At 37.7% G+C, this 17516-nt stretch overlaps 1 protein-coding gene and 1 long non-coding RNA gene across 5 annotated transcripts in view; one reads left to right on the top strand and one right to left on the bottom strand.

Moving 5' to 3' along the window:
• The first annotated feature begins 87 nt into the window (after window positions 1-87).
• Window positions 88-16302, top strand: LOC118410803 (sia-alpha-2,3-Gal-beta-1,4-GlcNAc-R:alpha 2,8-sialyltransferase-like). The gene is made up of 7 exons (XM_035812634.1): window positions 88-959; window positions 2493-2816; window positions 10732-10791; window positions 11377-11580; window positions 12940-13290; window positions 14032-14238; window positions 14915-16302. Exons 2-7 carry the CDS (start codon window positions 2668-2670, stop codon window positions 15273-15275), a joined length of 1332 nt encoding a protein of 443 aa, XP_035668527.1. The 5' UTR covers window positions 88-959; window positions 2493-2667; the 3' UTR covers window positions 15276-16302.
• The window catches only part of LOC118410814, a 172453-nt gene continuing 167328 nt past the window's right edge, over window positions 12392-17516 (bottom strand). For all 4 annotated transcript variants that reach the window (XR_004830600.1, XR_004830601.1, XR_004830599.1 and 1 more), the window contains 3 exons: window positions 16170-16271; window positions 14042-14221; window positions 12392-13161 (listed from right to left, as the gene is read on the bottom strand). This is a non-coding gene — a long non-coding RNA (uncharacterized LOC118410814). The remainder of the gene's footprint in view (window positions 13162-14041; window positions 14222-16169; window positions 16272-17516) is intronic.

Genomic DNA, 17516 nt, shown 5'->3' with positions numbered 1-17516 from the left:
TGGACAGAAAGCTACATTTCCATCAATGTTAATAACAGGATAGCGATCTAATTACTATCCTTTCGAATGGCAAGGTTGATAACTAAAGGTAAATGTTTCTATTTTTGAAGATCTCATATCCCGTCATTTTAGGATTGTAGCTTTCCTGTTGAATTGTATCCAATTTTATCATGCAAGTAAGGTTTGAATCGACATAACAAGTTAATTGTTGACCAGTAAATATTTATCACTTTTCGCTGCCATTTCAACCACTTCAATACGAACGGACCCGGAAAGCTAAGGTTGGCAAAATATGACCATGTCACTGCCATTCTTACAGGATTAAGTTAAACACGAAGGTACAAGGACTTACAGAGAGTGACCTTGATTCACAAACATGCGGCTAGCTCTCACCTGCTCTCACCCCTTCTTACTATTACTAAGCCTATTGGGGCTATTCTATCCTGAACAGAGGGGTCAGTGGACATTTCCCTCCAAAAACATTCCAATCGCGTTGTACTATTAATACACAATACTATTGAATGTGCTGCGTCGTATGTCAAACTTTACATATCGGGCAACTTTGTTGTCATCATTTCAGAAACATACTAAAATCTATTTGAATACACCCCTATCGGAATGCCTTTAATGGTACAGCCATATATGCCGTGCGATGAAATACGACTCCCGTCTGCATTATTTCCTATAATTGCCGCATTCTTTCCGGGGCGTTTTTTTCCACAACAAAGACTCGTGTGAGAGAACAAGTCTGCGCTTATTACAGTTTAGCACGGGATAAAATTTGTGGAATCCTAGCGACCAAATCTCTAGACTGTAGAGAAACTGTAGGCGTAAATCCCACGGTGGTGTTACCCATTAAGTTGAGTGCGTCAAATTCAGCTGTGCAATGGTTTCAGGTCTTGGAAGAATGTCAGTGACGTGACTCCTAGTTTTGATACTGATTGTACAAGTGAAAACAGGTAAGCCATTTTGTACAAAAATCTAGCGGTTTATGCGCGCGTGTGTATGTCAGGGCTTGGATCTTGTATTTTTCCCAATTGTAGCATGAATTTCTCACCATATATCTAGGAGATAGGGCACTCGTTTTGACGCTAACGAAAAATGATACATATAGGACAAGGGAAAGAGGATTTCAATTTGTCAGGGAAAGCCGTTTACTAGAGACTTTAGCAAATAGGTAATCCTTTCTTTCATGACAAATAGGTGAGAAAGACCTTTACGCGATTGCACTAACGGTTTACGTGACTAGACAAGCGTCAATACTCCATCCCATAACAATCGTTTATGAATGGGGGTTAAGAAAAGCAAGTTAGTACGGCATAGAAAATTCTTCAATAAATTGCGCCCTCGTGACCCAAGAAAAATGATTATCGAAGAATAGAACCTCTTTATTACAAATAGGAGATGTTAACATCATATGTTCGTTCGACTTTTCATTCATACGTATTGACAGAGTACGTCGATGAAGACAAGCATCCCGGTAATTGGAAAAACAAAAGTTGATCAAGTAACAGATGCTCAAGCAACTCGAAAGTTTTGGAAACGGTCAGACGTTTCAGACAGCACCACAGTATTCAGTGTCACAAACTGAAGATAGTGGATGCTGTCTAGAACATCTGTGTCCAAATCTATCTAGTTGTTTGACTAACAGTTACCTTGCGTATCGACTGAGTCATTTCCCCCGTCATGGCGTGACGGTCTTGATTAAACCAGATGCCGAGAATAATTCCCACCTCAATCGTTGTTACCAGGCGATCGCAGTTTGGTACCCATACTAAGTATATCTTTGTTGTCTTGAGATTTTAAGCGAGACTGATAGAAGACGAGCCGCCGAGAAGGCCCTAAGCTATTTTTTTCTCTCACATGGCAGATACATTTTGTAAAACACATCCACTAATTCTCAAGAACACCCTCATTTTGCTGTTGTTAACCTGTAATATGACGACTGTGACCGAGACCATAGCTAGTTTACATTTGAACACTATAAAAAAACACATACACCTTAAGATGGTTGCCTTTGTCTTGGAACCGCATTTTAAACGTCTTTGACCCGTACAGTAATGTTCTGTCCATTTTGTTTCCTACGTGTAGCTGTTGTGGTCGATTTCAATAACTCAGCCATACGTAGGGCAATCTGTACGTAGAGGCAAATAATGCTATGCTTGAAATCTTATCATCAGTTTACAAGCTCGAGAGGAGGGGGGCTATTCTGTGTCAAATGTTAACGCCAAATACCTCATGGTCGACGGGTAAGTATTTAAAACGGAGATTGCTTACGTGTTACATCGATCGCGCACAGCTAAGAGGGGACATTTCCTTTCAGAAGGAGTGAGATCGTTTATACTAAATGTAGATATTGCTTGTTACCTTTTCTTATAAATATGTAAACACACAGTCTAAGAATAGACGATATTGTAAGCAAAAACATTACAATTTTTTTGGGAAAATTAGAGAGAAAATAATCACTATCAATGACTTTTCTCGTCCAACAGGTGCGCCCTATGTAATCCAACAGGTGGTACAGGAGAAACACCTACTCTGATTGGTGCAACCTACCAGCGCCGTGTGAAACAGAAGTCGTGATTGGCTGAGGCGGTGTAGCGGGACCGCTAGGTGAGAGGGACGGGGACCGCACCCGGGTTGTCAGTCCTTCGGGGGGAGTGAGCCATGGCACCGCGGGGGTTGCTGCGGTACATAGCGGTGTTTGTCGGCTCTGTTTTCTTACTGAGTCTGCTGGCAATGCTGCACAGAGTCCATGACAACGACAAGGTATCGAAGAAAAGCGGGAAAGCAATTTTGGGAGGAGGTACATTAAGGTATGTGCACATTTTCTATTCAGACACTGTAATGTATTCTATTTGCGTACGGTAACTATTTGAAATCTCAATGTGAGTTCGTACGTGCGTGTACAAAGAAGATATATATTCCAATGATGTTATTTTATCTTATTTCATATCATATCATAACATAACATATCATATCATATAATAATGACAGTGTTTAATTGAATGGTGCATTTGAATAACATGGACTAGTCATTAACGTTACTAAGTTTTACAACCAAACAATATTCAAACTCACATCTCAGTTGAATTGCATAATATCTATCATAGACAAAATCAGTTACATCATAAATACTTAGAGAATTATAAAATGACATATCAAACAGTTTTCTTTTTTAAACACAAAAAGAAGCAACGTTTTGTTGGTAAAATCTAAGTGCTGCCCCAAATCTGAATTTCCAATTAGCATTAGAATTGCACTGCAAAAAACGTATTCAAGGAAATATTTTAAAGATAAATTCAATATTCTCAGTGGGTTATGATTTTGTATCTTTGGCATGTTCATAGAACTGCTTGCTTGGAAATATAAACAATGAAAGAGTTCCCCATTTTACTGTGCAGTACAGTGTTACATTTTGTAAGCTGTATACACTAGGTAAAGAATAGACATCAATAAAGCAGTAACTACAAAAACATGCTTATCAAGAGTACAGCTATATCATAACAGCTCCCACCCCTTTACAAAGAGACCAATCCAAACACTTGGACCATTCAATCCATGATGGGTCCTTACAGAAGATCTCAGCAGGTGCTTTGTGTTTGATGAATAGCCTATGATTGCCAGTGGTGCTCCTGTATAAAGGAGTGTTTAGAATGGGAACACATCTGTTTGCAACATTAAAAGCCTCCAAGGAAGGAATGTTGAATGTAGTTCTCTATTCCAAACTTGTTGGGATATCAAAGTTTTGGGTTAGGATTTTTTTCTGTGGGAAATTCATCTTAGCCACTCACTACAGTTAATTGATTTAAATTTTCATCATCATATTGAACATCAGATGGTTTATCATTGGAAATGTATGTTGTATCTGTTCTGAATAACAGCATCTACTATGATATAGCATATTCTATTAAAAAAAGCAATGGCAGTGCAGTGCAAATCAAGTTCCAGTGGGAATTGCCAAAGCTTGTTACTTAATGTGTAAATCTGTGCAATTGTAAATGTGCTGTTACATGTATATTATGTACTAATGTATGTGCTGTGAAACTTGAAACAACAATTAAAGCTTCAATTTTCAGTGGAGACAAGATGATCAACCTAAAAATTTGGAATCTATATATAGCTAGACAAATGCATTGTGTTCTGCTTAATGAAGATGATATATGCATAAAATTATTTATTCATAAACTATGACATCAACCACAAGAACTTGGGTATACAGATACATAACCAACCTGTCCAATGTCTATAGATCAGGGACTGGCCCCATGCTCCACTCTGTGAGGTTACTCACATACCCAACACATTTCAATACAATTTTGATTGATATCAAAGTGAAAAGGGCAAGCCACTGTGATAATGAACAGTCAAGTCATGAATTGTTTTGTTTCTCGTATTTTATCTATTCATGAAAAACTAAAAATGGCCTGCTGGCCACTGTTGAAGGTCATGACAGAAGAGGTAAAGGTCAATCAAACTATAATAGAAATATTTCCTTTCTTCCATCACTAAATTAAATCTCTGAGAAAATAAAGGACTTTATAGAAGATTTTAAGAAAAAAGCATATTGTGATTCTTAACCCTACTATTGCTTATAAGCACCAGGTTTTAAGAATAGTCCTGAGAACTAGGATGGTTAAAAAACGATTCACAATTGACCCTGTAACAGTGAAACAGATTCATAAAAACATTTCATTTTCAACTCTCTAACTTGTCAATGTCTGACATTTTCTTCAAGAGCACACATTTAAAAAAATTCAATCTCATATGCCAATAGTTCATTCAAATTGGGTATGTCCATATATAGCGGTGATGGAAAAGAAATTGGTCTGTGTGCCTCAGCGAGCTGCTTGTAACGTAAACAAAAGTAAAGCAGCTGAACGAGTTCATTCAAGTTGACAGATGCTCAAATATAGGGTCGCTTTGCTTGCACAATTGTCCAGTGACAGGCGCAGAGATCACCAATTAGTGAGGGAGACTTCAGGCAGGAATGACTCGTCAGTGTTTCTGAGGGATGGATGATAGCTGGCAGTTTGATCTTTACAAACCATGACGCTTTCTCCAGGGAGAAAGACTTTCGACAGTGCTTTTATGGAATGATTTTGACTTACAGTGATTGTGACACTTTCTTTTTTTGATTTAACTGTTAGATGACTACCATATACAGCAAGCAACAAACTAATTAGAGCATTATAAAACATACAGAATATTTTCAAACCAATTATGAGTCCAAATCAGGAGAAAATAATTACAATAAATCTTCCTCATGAAATATTTCTGCACCTATTGGGAGTGTGAATTGACAGTATTTCCTTCCAGAGTCTTACAATAATCATTCCTATTCCCAAAATGTTTCCAACTTTCCTCATAGAAGTAGCATTTCCAATGTTCAAGAAGATATAACAGAGCATGATTGCTACCCAATTAAAACCTCATACCGATTGCCTTCAATGACTTGTATCGTTTCAGCTTGATGTACAACTATCAAATGTTTCCTTTAACAAATTTACTCCCAATTACAACAGTATCGTATGATTTAAATCACATACAGGTATGTACTTGCCAAACAATACTGGTCTGAACAACTGTCTTAACATGACAAATATGGGCTTCTTATGTGCTGTTCAGAACAGTGGGGGATGTTTGGACAATGGCGGTTCATGTCGTGTAGAGTTTACCCTTCAGATTTGCCTGTTTAGACAGGGAACACCTTAATGAGGACAGCACACAGGTGAGCAGCGTAGTGCAAATATGTCACCTGTGGAGAGAGAAGCGGGTAATGGTCTGTGGATGAGTAAATGTTGAGACGACGGGACAGTTCTTTAGTATGATGTAACATTTCAATTAAAATTGAGGGCTATTATCCTCAAAGTTCAAGGTTGAAAAAGTGCAGTAACCCCTGGTTGAAAAGTTCTCAGGTGTAAGATGATATGTCTTTGATTTTGGTGTTAATCAAAAGATTGAATTAACATTAAACCTGTCTATCCAGACCACTCTATGGACACAATACACAGGTGGTCATTGTTGACAATTCCTTAGGTCAGTGGAGAAACAATTTGATATATAATAAATTCTATTGGACCACCAAAAAGTGATCACAAAAACCAGGTGGTCCTTATGGTGTAGTGCAGGTTAGACTGTAATCCAAGTTTCCAAGGTTATGTCATGAAAGCTGAAGTTTACCAAAGTGCTATATGGATAATCCTACTTTTGCTAATTTTGGGAAGCTACTTATTTGTACCTGAAGTATTCTTAGTCTGGGTATATCATTTTCCTTATTACCCCTGCCAAGGTATTAGGTCTAACAAGTGTTGGCTAATTTTTTTGTTAATGATTTGTTAAGCATTGGAATTCTATAGATGTTGCAGATTTCACTCCATTTTCATTGGGGGGATGTTTTTTTTCTCAAAAGGCGTGCATATTAACATTGATTGTAGTATTAGAACTGCATTGAACTAAATTGAGTATAATATTAGCACAAAAACAAATTCTTCTTTTATTTATCTGTTTGCAAAAATCTCATGATCTCGTGATCAATGAATTTGACCAAATGTTTTGACAGTTGAATAATTCTTACCAGGTGCTGCTGTGGAACAATTGTCAATGCACCATATGTAATGTGTAAAGTGCCACAGAACAAATGTCGCTTCGTTTAAGTTTTATACTACAGGGGTTCCATGTCTACAAATTGTATAAGGTTAATATGAGATTCTTTACAAAGGTGCAAAAAATCACCCAATTATGAGTTTTAAAATCCTTGAGAACGAGTTACAGCAGGTTACTTCAGAAAATAAGCACCTTCAGCAAATCCATTTCCTGATTATGTTAGAGGTAATGACATTATGACAAAGGATTCTGGCATTGGTTTGGGTGTGGTTGAGCTCCAGAGTTGTGCCTAAATTCCTTTCGATAATTGAGGGAAACATTGACTTTCACGATGTTTTGTCTAAATGCAGGATACAATGTATGTGGGTGAGAAAATAATATATTGTGAATGGTGATGTAAAGCAGGAATTTTACAACAAACAGTTAGCAGGCCATTCACCTGTGTATGTGAATGGCCTGCTTAGCTGAACGTCTTAGCAAGCCTTTTGGTTACACAAAAGACTACAATCATCAAGTTTTATGTGACATTAACATGTATGTCTGACTTTGATGATATAGGTCATTTCTACCTTTACCAAAAAGGTAAATAGGTGTCTGGTACCATTTGCATGTTTATGTGTGCATGCAGGTGTATGTGGATAAACAGTATAACCCAAGAGGGCTGTAAGATGGATTGTGCTGATACTTGGTATGTCAGGATAGTCTCGATGACACATTGAAATGAGATTTTGTGCCCCCAAGTAGCTTGGTACAGTATTGCAGCGGAACCTCTGGAGATGCTTGTGAGTTTAAAGTGGTAACGTTATACATATAGATAGCTTTAAATTTGTTACCTCTCAAACTACAGTCTATTTAAAACTACTGTCAGTGTGTCAGCTGTTTCTGTGTATTAGTAATTTCTATATTTAAGAGTAGCAGAAAGTCAAGGGAAAATGGTGCTTGCAGACTGACAGAATTGTGGATGTAGAAATGAGGTCAAAATGGTTCCCAAACTTTAATGGGTCAGGTGGACAGATATTTGTTCCTCTTAGACCAACATGCCTTCACACTATATATAAACAGGGGAGACATAGTGTCAACAAGTACACATCTTCGTTTAATGATCCACCCTCATGTAAACAATACCTAGACTTTACAAACTCAGTGTTATGGACCATTTCTGCTCTAAACATTGAAGTAAATCCACTGTGTCAGCACAAATACATCACATTTCACTGTCACTCACTGTATGAGAGGCATTCAGCCTAAAAATGTCAAATTCTAAGTAAACGTTACATGTTGAGTACAGTCAAACCTGTATTAGCGGCCACCTGGCCATTGCGGTCACTTTTTGTTGGTCCCTTGGATTTTTCCCATTGACCTAAGCATTATAGTCTATAGCGGCCACCTGTACAACGCGGCCATGGCCACACATTTTCCCATCCTTTAGGCCACACCGATTTAATTTCTTGGTTCACGGATTCGCTCGCTCCTATTTTTTGGGAAAAAAAAATAAAAATAAAAATTACCACTCAGCAAATTTTCACCATTAATGAAACCATTCACCAACTTTCTGGTGTAGCAAATTGGCCTTTATATTATAAGCTCCTTAAAGTGTGGGTACAGGTGCTGTTACTGTACAAAAATAGTGTTTTTGTACTTTTTTCAAGCTGAAAACTTTTTTTCTTTATGTTTTGGATTTAGTTACCTTTACCCCAACCATTTTACAATTTTTATTTTTATTTCGCCCTCTCGCTCCATATTTTTTATGAAAAAATCCGTGAACCAAGAAATTAAATTGGTGTGGCCTTAGATACAGAAACACTGCCTATTGTGACCATACAACAACCGTATTTCACCCTGGACTGAGTTTAATATCGTAGCTTGCGAGGATTTGGAGTTCCTGACAGGGTCATTTAGGCAGTAACGGAAGGTACGCGTGCCTTGAATGTTAGAGTGCAAGTCTTTGTCGGCGAATTTACCAAGATGATCGAGACAATGTTACTTGAGAAAGATTTGTGGGCACTGAAATCATGTGTCATTCATTGCTCGTGGTCAATTGATCATATCAGCATTTTCTCTATAGTGGCCACATTTCTCCAGTCCCTTTTATCAGTGGTCGCTACAGACAGGTTTGACTGTATGTCAGCATAAGGATGGCAAACTGGCAGAATTGCCAATTCTGCTGGTAGAAATCCCTGGATAAGTCGATTAGTGTGTTGGGCCGAGTTGACAAGGGTGTTGGGACATTAGCTACCAATGGGTGTCAAGTTGGTGAAAGGCCCAAGTGTCATGCAGCCTTGGCCTTATACACTCGATACATTTTGTATTCTTTATTCCGTATCAGTGAAGCCCTGACCATGTAAAATCAATCAGTGCGGTTTGGCAACACATGTTCCCTGTAATGCTCAGACTAATCACATCAGGTGCTTTCCGCTCAATTTGCTTTGTGTTTGTTTTGTAGCCACGGCAACAAGATCTGTGGGTAAACGATAGAGACACGGAGGACTTTTCTTACTAACTGGATCACATTTTCGTCTCCTGTTCACAAAAGGGAAACACTGTCGGCAAAACTAATTTGATCAAAATAGGTAAAAAACGTAAAGTGTTGCCGTGACCGTTTTGTGTCGTATAGTCGGCATAGACTTTAATCATAGCAGTGGCGCCAGAACTAAACATTTTCTAAAGGACTATCATCATCTTAATTAGCAATGAATTTCTTGTTAATACCGTGAGAAGGGTCTAAGCCATTGGTATTTCATAGCTCAAGTTCAACAAACAGTGCAGTGACAGGTCTTCACCAAACCTTACAATACGTCTCTGTGGCTCTATATGTTGAGACAGACAGATTTTCCATTACATAGATTATACATGCACGTCATGATTGTCAGACTCTGTGCGTGCTAATCCATTGTTCTGACAGGGGATTACTGAAAAGAGGATTAAGAAATCTGGTGGATTGGGAATATGCCTCAAAAGCACATATTCCCTTAATGCACTTATTACTAATCACTTATTCCTTCAAGTCAAGGTGTCTGAATGAATGTTTGTCTTGAGCATTTCTCAGAAGTTAGAAACTTAATTGTATTAAGACATGGCCTTGACTAAGAACATGGCAGTAACCTGAGTGTCCTGTCACATAAAATGTACCGTTTTAACTAGTAGCAAGTAAGTGTTGTAAATTCAGTTACTAGTATTTTGTGGGGACTTTTGCATGCTAGAAGGAGAAAGGTGCAGGGCTTTGTTTTCAGTTTATGTTTGAAACAAATCTGGTGGAATATATTTGAGATGTATATTTGCAGTCTTCTCATTTGTTACGTCAGGCTTTTAGCCAGACATGCATACGTCCAATTTGACGTACTGTTCTAAAAACGATAAGAAATTGGACATGTAACCTCTACTCACATTTATCTGCTGGGTTACATGAAAAATGTAGTTCTGCCACTTTGAAAAACAGTGTGTTTTGAGAGATCTCTAGGGCAGCACTCCCTATCTGTAAGGTTTACATTATAGATGCAGGAGTGACTGTTATACTGGGGGATCTTGCATTGGAGATCTCTTCCTGATCAGATGCATTCTTGGGAGGTAGCAGATATACTGTACATGTACATGTATGTGGCCTGGTGGAAATAAAGTGTAACATATCCTGGCAGAATAAACAAACTGAAAGCAAAAGCAAATTTTATATCTAATTCACTAAGAAAAAGTGCAATCATTGTATATTAACCAAACCAAGCTTGTTTTTTAAGCCTTAGAAAGCATGCAGGTGTCACTGTGAATCTGGAAACTTCGTTTCATTTGCAGATATTGTGGCAACCTGTCCTCTGTACATGACAGTGCCAATTAATGTACCGATGTAAAACTGTACAGTATAGTGTAATTGTTTAAACCTTGTCATGAGTTTAACACAGTGACTGCAAAAATGCCATTTCCCACCATAAATTAAAGTAATGTGCAATATAAAGTTCTCTTTAGTACATAGTATACACATGTACATTAACAGAAACATGCAAAATTTTGTTTCAAATTGTTGACCAGCTGCATGAGTCAATGGAAACATGACTATGACTACACGACTTGATAATGATTACAAATGTACATGTAATTATAGGTTTGAATTGTTTCTTTCTATTATTTTCTCCTCAGACAAATCAGCAAGGAAGAGAGGAAACCAGAAATCCAAAAGCATCTATACATCGGAGACAGGTAGTAATAGTATGCATACTATTTGTATCAAATTTGGTATTCAACCTTCACCAGGCCATGATGCCAACATCAGATAATGAGATTGAAAAGTGGACTGAATGCAATATTTTCCATTTATACTTCAATGACAGGACAATGTCTTGTAAGTACATTTTAATGTGGTGAGAATGCCAAGTACTACATGTATCTTGAAGATATTTCGATTTATGTACTGTTTCGACATCTTGGTGTACTTTCTCTCAGTTGTAACTCTTAGACCTTCTTCATACCAGTTTGCCATGTTGCCAAATAAATGCCATGATCAGATGAAATCTTTTGGTTATTCATAAAAATATGGAGCAATCCACAAGTTGACAAGTTCACCTTTGTCCACAGCCCACAGGGTAATTTATATCCGTCAATGTTTAAAAAAGCAAGGTACTTTGGGATGGACAGTTTAAAACTGCAGTGTTTTGAAAAACAATAGAGGTTACCCTGCAGATAAAGGTGAACTGGCATTACTTAATTATAAGTTTTCAACATACAAGGAAAGGAATGATCAAGATTGCTTATCCAATCATCTTTCTGTTGTCTACATTGCCATAGTGATGACATCCTCACAGTTCAATCCGCCTTCAACATCTCGGACTTCGGGGAAGACCAGGGCGAGTCACTTGTGGCCAATCAGAACCTGTCAATGTACGATGGCGACCCTTTTGATGAGACAGTGACCAGTGAGGGTCTGCTGGTCACCAAAATCCCCAAACAGCCTCCCTGGGCACTCAACATGACAGAGGTGGCCATCGCAAAGTGAGAAAACATTCTTGTTGGGAATTCATTTTTCAAGGGACTTAGATGATTTAGTAGAAGGGCAAAGGAGTTTTTTGCAGTGTTATAAGCTGTTAGAACAATCCTATCGTACAGTACTCCCGGAATGCAGTGGAAATGCTGACATGAATGGAGTGTATGAAATATTGCAAAAACTGTGAAAAATAAGACCACTCCAGACACTTGATGATCCCTAAATGAAGAATCCATCGAGCGATGGGAGAGAAAGCCAGAGCTGATAATGTCCCCATTTTGCCATCAGCACACTAGGTCATCCCAGGCCTAATCATAATCCAATAAATAAGTGTGACAGCTTCTTTTGTGTGCAATAATGTTAGGGAGACTTATCACTGGCAATTGATATTCAATCATTATTCTTTCTTATGCAACCAAAATACAGATACATGTCCTTCCTTGTAAATAGTTTTTAAGTTATTCAGAACTAGTCTAAGAATAGCTTGGACCACAATTATATCAATTTACATTATTTCATTCCTTGATTTTGCCACCCTATAGTCCAGAACAACAACACTTGAATCATTCTGGATAATGAGCCATGACTCTCAAACTCTCCCAGCAGCTGTCAGGAACTATAGATCGTAGCTGTTGAAGTTTTTCCATTCATTCATGCAATCAATATGCAACATCCATTGTTTGAAATGTTAAGTAGTCTGGGCTTGGCGGGCCCTGTGGCTGCATTTAGATCACCTGACAGAATTCCTGTTTTGTTTTATTTTTATTTTGCCTATATACCCCTCCATCATTTTCTTGCAAACATGCAACAACCATGGAATTCAATTGGTATGACTTAATTCATATTTAGTTATAGAAAAGATGACTTTTACTGTTTTCAATATGATATTTATTTGCATCTTCTTGAGAAAAAGATGTTTTGCATACGAAATATACATACAATACCTACAACTAAATGAATCACAATGTCATGCAGAATTGTGAGGACATTTAGCTAACTTGGAAGAGAAAAAAAGTTGTCTATTTTGTGGTTCAACAGAAAAAAAATTATTTCCATTTCGTTGTTTTCAAAAACAAGGATATCAAAATGATGGATGCTGGTTCAAAACTGCAATATTTTCAAAACATTGCAGTTTGAAATGACCATCCATCATTTTGATATCCCTAAGTTTTAAAACCAACATGTAGATTATTCCTCAAAATCACAGATATAGTTGAACTAACATTAAATGGTACTGTATCCATGCAGTCTATTAATGGCTACTTTAGTAGGCTGAACGTTAAAAACAACATTTTGTGGAAAATCTTTACTTATTTCTATTACCTGTTCATGGCATTAATCAAATGAAAATCATCTTCTCCTAACAGGAAAGGTCTTCGGAAGTACTTCAATGTGGTGAAAAGAATAAGTCTGACAAAAAAGGATGTCCAACCGGGTACCATCATGCACTTTGACCAGTCTCCGGAGAACTACGTCTTCTCCATCTCCCCGATGCTGTATGACCTCTTACCGGAGAGGTCACCGCTCCAAGGCATGCACCATCGGAAATGCGCTGTGATCGGGAACAGTGGCATCCTGTTGGACAGCGGCTGTGGGAATGAAATCAACAAGGCAGACTTTGTGTTCCGCTGCAACTTTGCACCAACACAAGGGTATGAGAAAGATGTGGGCACCAAGACTAACTTTACTACCTTCAATGGCAGCATCCTCCAGTACAGGTGAGTTTAAATTTCACTTGTTTTAGCATGGGAGTGTCCTAACAATGCTAAATTCAGTAGGACTGCTTAGTATGCATTATGCTAAAGTCAGGAAGACAACTATGTAAAATGTGGTCATAAATTACATGGATAGAAATTAAAACTTTCCCTATGAATTGCTGCAATTCAATCATGTGGGCCCTTATCTATGTGAAAGGACATTGTATTGCATTTTCAAATTGTTGTTTGTTTTTATTAATTGAAGGTTGGAGCCCAGACCTAAAATATGTTAGCTACACATATTCATTTGTACAGGATACATCTTGGATGTTTGTACAAAGCAATGTACAGTAGTTGTCACTTCTGGACATCATTGATATCTTGCCTATTTACTTTCCAACAATAAGATAGAAACACATTTATCTAAAAGTTCTTCACAGAAGATTACAATGTTGGAATTTTATGTCTCCGTGCAAACCGAAAACAATGTTTTTTAACTGTCAAGTAGATAAAATGAAGTGTTCACTATTCTGCATGTCGCCTGGATAAAGTGTTCACAAAATGTAATTGAATGATTGTGCCAACCAGTCACAACATTGTATCTGTGTTTGTTGAAATATGTATCAAAGAAAAAAAATGCATGATTTTGCTAAGAATTTTGGCTATATCAATGTATTTAATTTTTTATGACTTTATTCCACATTGCCACTTTCTGCAGAACATTTTCAATGATTATCTACCCCACCTCTCCCGCTGTTGTAGGTTCAAGTACCTTGCCACAGAAAAGGAGAGGCAGAAGTTCCTGAAGTTTGTTCAGGCGCTGGGGGATGCCATCTTCTGGATGCCTGTCTTCACGTATCACACCAACGCCATCCCTGTACGCATCCTCACCGACTTCTTCTGGGAGAACCGCAACAAGACCAACGTCAAGTTGGCATGGCTGGGCAACGCCCTGAAATGGATCAATGGGTGGGACATTAACATTGTTCAGGATGTTGCTACTGTTCTTCAGCGCCCCCTATCAATAGTGTTATGAACTGCAGCCTCCATTTGCTTAAACTTATTTTGTTAAGTTAAACTGTACTGTCTCATGTTAATATTAGAAGTGCTATATTTTGGGGATATCAGATTTTATAAGCACAGAGAAAACTGTATTTCTTCCTAAAACTGGGATTTACAGATCTTCCTTAGATCTCAACTGAATGAACAAGTTTAAGTCTAGTGTTATTGCAAAAAATCTGGACTACCTGGTGCTGAAATGCCATCCAATGGAGTTAAACAATTGAAAAATAAATCTGAGAACTGGTTCTTGTCAAATGAAAGACAGTGAATGATATCCAAACCATCTGACACACTTGGATGGACCCCTAGTCTTTTTGTTAAGTGTGGTGGGTTTCTTAAACATGCTCGATGTGTGGCTCACCTCACAGTCACACACAGCTTTACATCCCATCCAAGAGGATGTCCTATTCCAAGCAATAGGTACTTCTTTCCATCTGGGCTGAGTGAGGAAATAGGTGTAAAGTGCCTTTCCAAAGGGCACAACATTGGGGCCTACTAGGAATTAAAGCCCAGAAGCTTTAAATTTTAGCTCTAACCACAGTCCTTACATATCCCTTTCTTTTACCTCTCTGTTTCACCACAGGTACTGGAGAGTGAAACACCAGTTCAAGGCCTACCGCCTGACCTCCGGTGTGTTCATGTACACTGTGGCACAGGCCATCTGTGATGAGATCCACCTCTACGGCTTCTACCCCTTCCATGAAGATGAGGAGGGGCAACCCATCCCCTACCACTACTACGAACCAAAGGATGTCAACCAGACCTACAGTAAGGTCCACAAAATGGACGCCGAACACTTGGTCCTCAGAAACCTCCATACTAAAGGTGTCCTGAAGCTGACAACGAAAAAGTGCGACCCACAGGGCTCATGGGATATCGACAAATATGAAAAAGTGGGGCCATTTCCGTATAGAATACCACCAAAGATAAGAACAAACCTATAGTATTGTTTCTTTATGATGTTGACATATAGAAAATTGTGTTGCCACAATAAAGAATAGGATATTGAATAAAGTTTTTTTGTCTTCAGAAAAAAGTTATACTGTAAATCCAAGTAACCATTATGATGTGGAAAGCTTCAGAAATCTGGAAAGGATGGTGAAGAAGGTTGTATTTGAAAGTATAACATGTTCATCAAATTGATTTATATTGTATTGTGCACTTAGTAATACGAATCTCCCAATTGTATGTTGTAACAGTTAGATTACATGTACATGTATGTTTTGATTAGTATTCTTTGGATGGAAATTTAATGGATGCAATCATGGTAATTATTGTTTTATAATGTTAAGTTTAATATGTTTAATATCCTGTGAGGAATATCAGTGAATTCTGTGATGTTGCAATGCTTTGTAAAAGTATTATGACATAGTTAAGAGCTAATATAAGGCATGCCATATGCTATATGAAAATGTTTTGTACAATACATAATGGTTATGTTGTAGATTGTGAGGACAGCTTATTGTGGTTAAACAATATGGATGGACACTCCAGATTAACTATTCTAACTACATTCATCAGTAAGTGCAGTAAGTGCACAGTAAGTGCAGTTTCTAGTCTGTGTCAATGCCATGTTTGTTGGCACTCAAGCTGTTATAATGGATACTTTGGGCGACATCATGTTTATTTTCTGGTTCTCAAGTTCTGAAGAAACTATTCTTGGATATACATACCTAGTATACAAGCTTTCTGTCATTGCAAATAAATCATAAACTTCACTAACATCATACTGCTTTTCTGACACAATGTTGTTCTTTATTCAAACTATATCATATGACTATCTCCCCCACTTTTATCTGCTTTGGAAACTAATTTTGCCTCTGAGTCAACACGTGTACCGCCTTTATCGGATTCAAGGTAGATCAGTCAGTTGATGTTCATGTTGTTCCAACTTCTGAGGATCGTGACAGAATCATGATGATGTCATTTTCTTCAACAATCTGCAATAAAGAGAATGATTGTCAACACTGATTTGTTACAAGTTTGTGAATTTCTTGAGAATTTCTCATTAGGACAGCACATTATGTACATGTAGAGTAGAGTCAAGAAAAACATTGGTCCAAATGAAGCCACCTTGCCAGGGTTTAGAGACAAAAACTGAACGGATACAGCCCTGTGGAACAGTCACTGGGACTGAAACTGTCATGCAAGGAACTGTCCAGGGGGGAAAGAAAGAATGGAAAAGAATAAAACCAGAGAATGGACAGGCATGATACTAAATGAAGAGCTAAAAACAACAGAAATGAAAAAGGGTGGAGAAAACAGGTTGCCAGGTCTTTTGTAGTATCGTAACTGTCAAATACATGTAGTTATGATAAGGGATAGATAAGATGAAACATCATTGGAACATCTCAAGTTGAAGATTACACGTTAGTTGCTGATAGCTTTGTCATTGTTGCCACTTTAGTAGGTTCATCTATTTTGGCAGGGACTTTATTTCTGATAGATGAAAGATTTTTGCAGTTTTAAGTTTGCAGTTGAAACAATCTGTCAGCACTTGTTGTGCTGTAGTAATCTACATTAAAAACGTATTCAATTGTAGTCAATATGCATAGGAGAGGTCACCACAAAAACTGTAAAACCATGAACATTTCAAGATCGGCAGTAATCAACATCTTTTCAAGTCACTCCGCAGTTGCTTCTGCAGAGAATTTGTAGTTAGGTAAAAATGCTTCTCCATACATGCTTGCCTGTATACATGTATGTATGAGTTAGGCAAAAAATTACCAAAAATCTTTTTTTTATTGCTTATACATGACTCATGGAGTTAGGGAGGATACCCATGTACAAGCAAGACTTTAAAGTCATTGCATTGTATAACTTTTTTTTGGAAGCTGACCTTAAAGCTTCATAGCTTAAAAAGTGTGTATGTGCATGCCATGGCTTATTTTTTAGTACCAAATTAAAGGCGAGTGTTGCAAGATTTTTCAAATCAAGAATATGGCATACAACTTAGCCATAGATACTAGGCCTTTGACTTCCATACATACACTAAATCAAAGTTTTGTTTGAAACTGCAAGCAAAGAAAAAACAAATGTAATTCAGTACACAGAGGACATGTATAAATGATTTCCTTATTGGATACAATATTGGTTTTATATGATTACCAACAAAGTCTCATGACACTGTTCAGTACTACATCATAACTGTTACACTGACTTCTATTATATAACGAAAGGAAAAT

This window comes from Branchiostoma floridae, chromosome 3 (assembly GCF_000003815.2).
Source record: "Branchiostoma floridae strain S238N-H82 chromosome 3, Bfl_VNyyK, whole genome shotgun sequence".
NCBI classification, from domain to species: domain Eukaryota; kingdom Metazoa; phylum Chordata; class Leptocardii; order Amphioxiformes; family Branchiostomatidae; genus Branchiostoma; species Branchiostoma floridae.
This window is presented reverse-complemented; position numbering and strand designations above follow the sequence as displayed.